Source organism: Sinocyclocheilus anshuiensis, unplaced genomic scaffold (genome assembly GCF_001515605.1).
Source record: "Sinocyclocheilus anshuiensis isolate Anshui unplaced genomic scaffold, SAMN03320099.WGS_v1.1 C32172313, whole genome shotgun sequence".
NCBI lineage: Eukaryota > Metazoa > Chordata > Actinopteri > Cypriniformes > Cyprinidae > Sinocyclocheilus > Sinocyclocheilus anshuiensis.
This window is the reverse complement of record NW_015612187.1, coordinates 1-744: the sequence shown is the minus strand read 5'-3', so window position 1 is coordinate 744 and position 744 is coordinate 1. Positions and strand designations below refer to the sequence as shown.

The following is a 744-nucleotide window of genomic DNA, read 5'->3' as shown; positions in this document are numbered from 1 at the left end:
CATCTAAGCATATGCAGTGAGCTGGAAGCCAAGCAGCTTCTGTTGGCTCAGGCTATGAGTGATGCAGATAGGGTTTTAGCACATCTGGGGCTTAACGAAAGGCAAAGACTGCAGCAGCTCATCTCAGAAACTCAAGCAGAGGTAGAGTCCTTGAGCGTCAAAGTTGCTCAACGAAGGAAACACCTGAGCAAAGCCTTTACAGAGAGAACCCAGTTCCTTTTGGCTGTGAATCAAGCTATCACCTGGGTCCAGCAAAATGAAAAGAAAGCACAAGCAGAGGAGTACATAGCCCTTCTTCCTGATGACCTATCTAAGCAGTTGAGGACTTGCAGGAATATTCAGAGCAGCTTGAGAGCCTACCAGAGTGAGCTGACCTCCCTGTGGTCCCAAGGCAGGGATCTGATGAAAGACTCTGCCGAAGAAGAGAAATCAGAGATGCTAAACAAACTCCAAGAGCTGCAGAATATCTTCGAAGTTTCCCTACAGAAGTGTAGCCAGAGGCTACAGGAGCTGGAAAAAGTGTTGGTGACCAGGAAGTACTTCAAGGCAGATCTCGAAAAGATATGCCAGTGGTTGAAGCAAGCCGATATTGTGACCTTCCCAGAGATAAACCTCATGAATGGAGATGCAGAATTAAGTTCGCAGCTTACAAAATACCAACAAATATTGGATCAAGCCATGGAATATGAGAACCTCCTGCTAACTGTGCAAAGAACAGGTCAAGAAATACTTCCCACTCTGAAT

At 46.1% G+C, this 744-nt stretch overlaps 1 protein-coding gene across 1 annotated transcript; it reads left to right on the top strand.

The window, feature by feature from the left end:
* Positions 1-3: 3 nt before the first annotated feature.
* LOC107682410 (nesprin-1-like) lies at positions 4-741 on the top strand (the record flags this gene model as incomplete). The annotated part of the gene is made up of 1 exon (XM_016478656.1): positions 4-741. A coding segment is annotated over one exon (738 nt), but the record flags the coding sequence as incomplete, so codon positions are not given.
* Between the last annotated feature and the right edge of the window lie 3 nt (positions 742-744).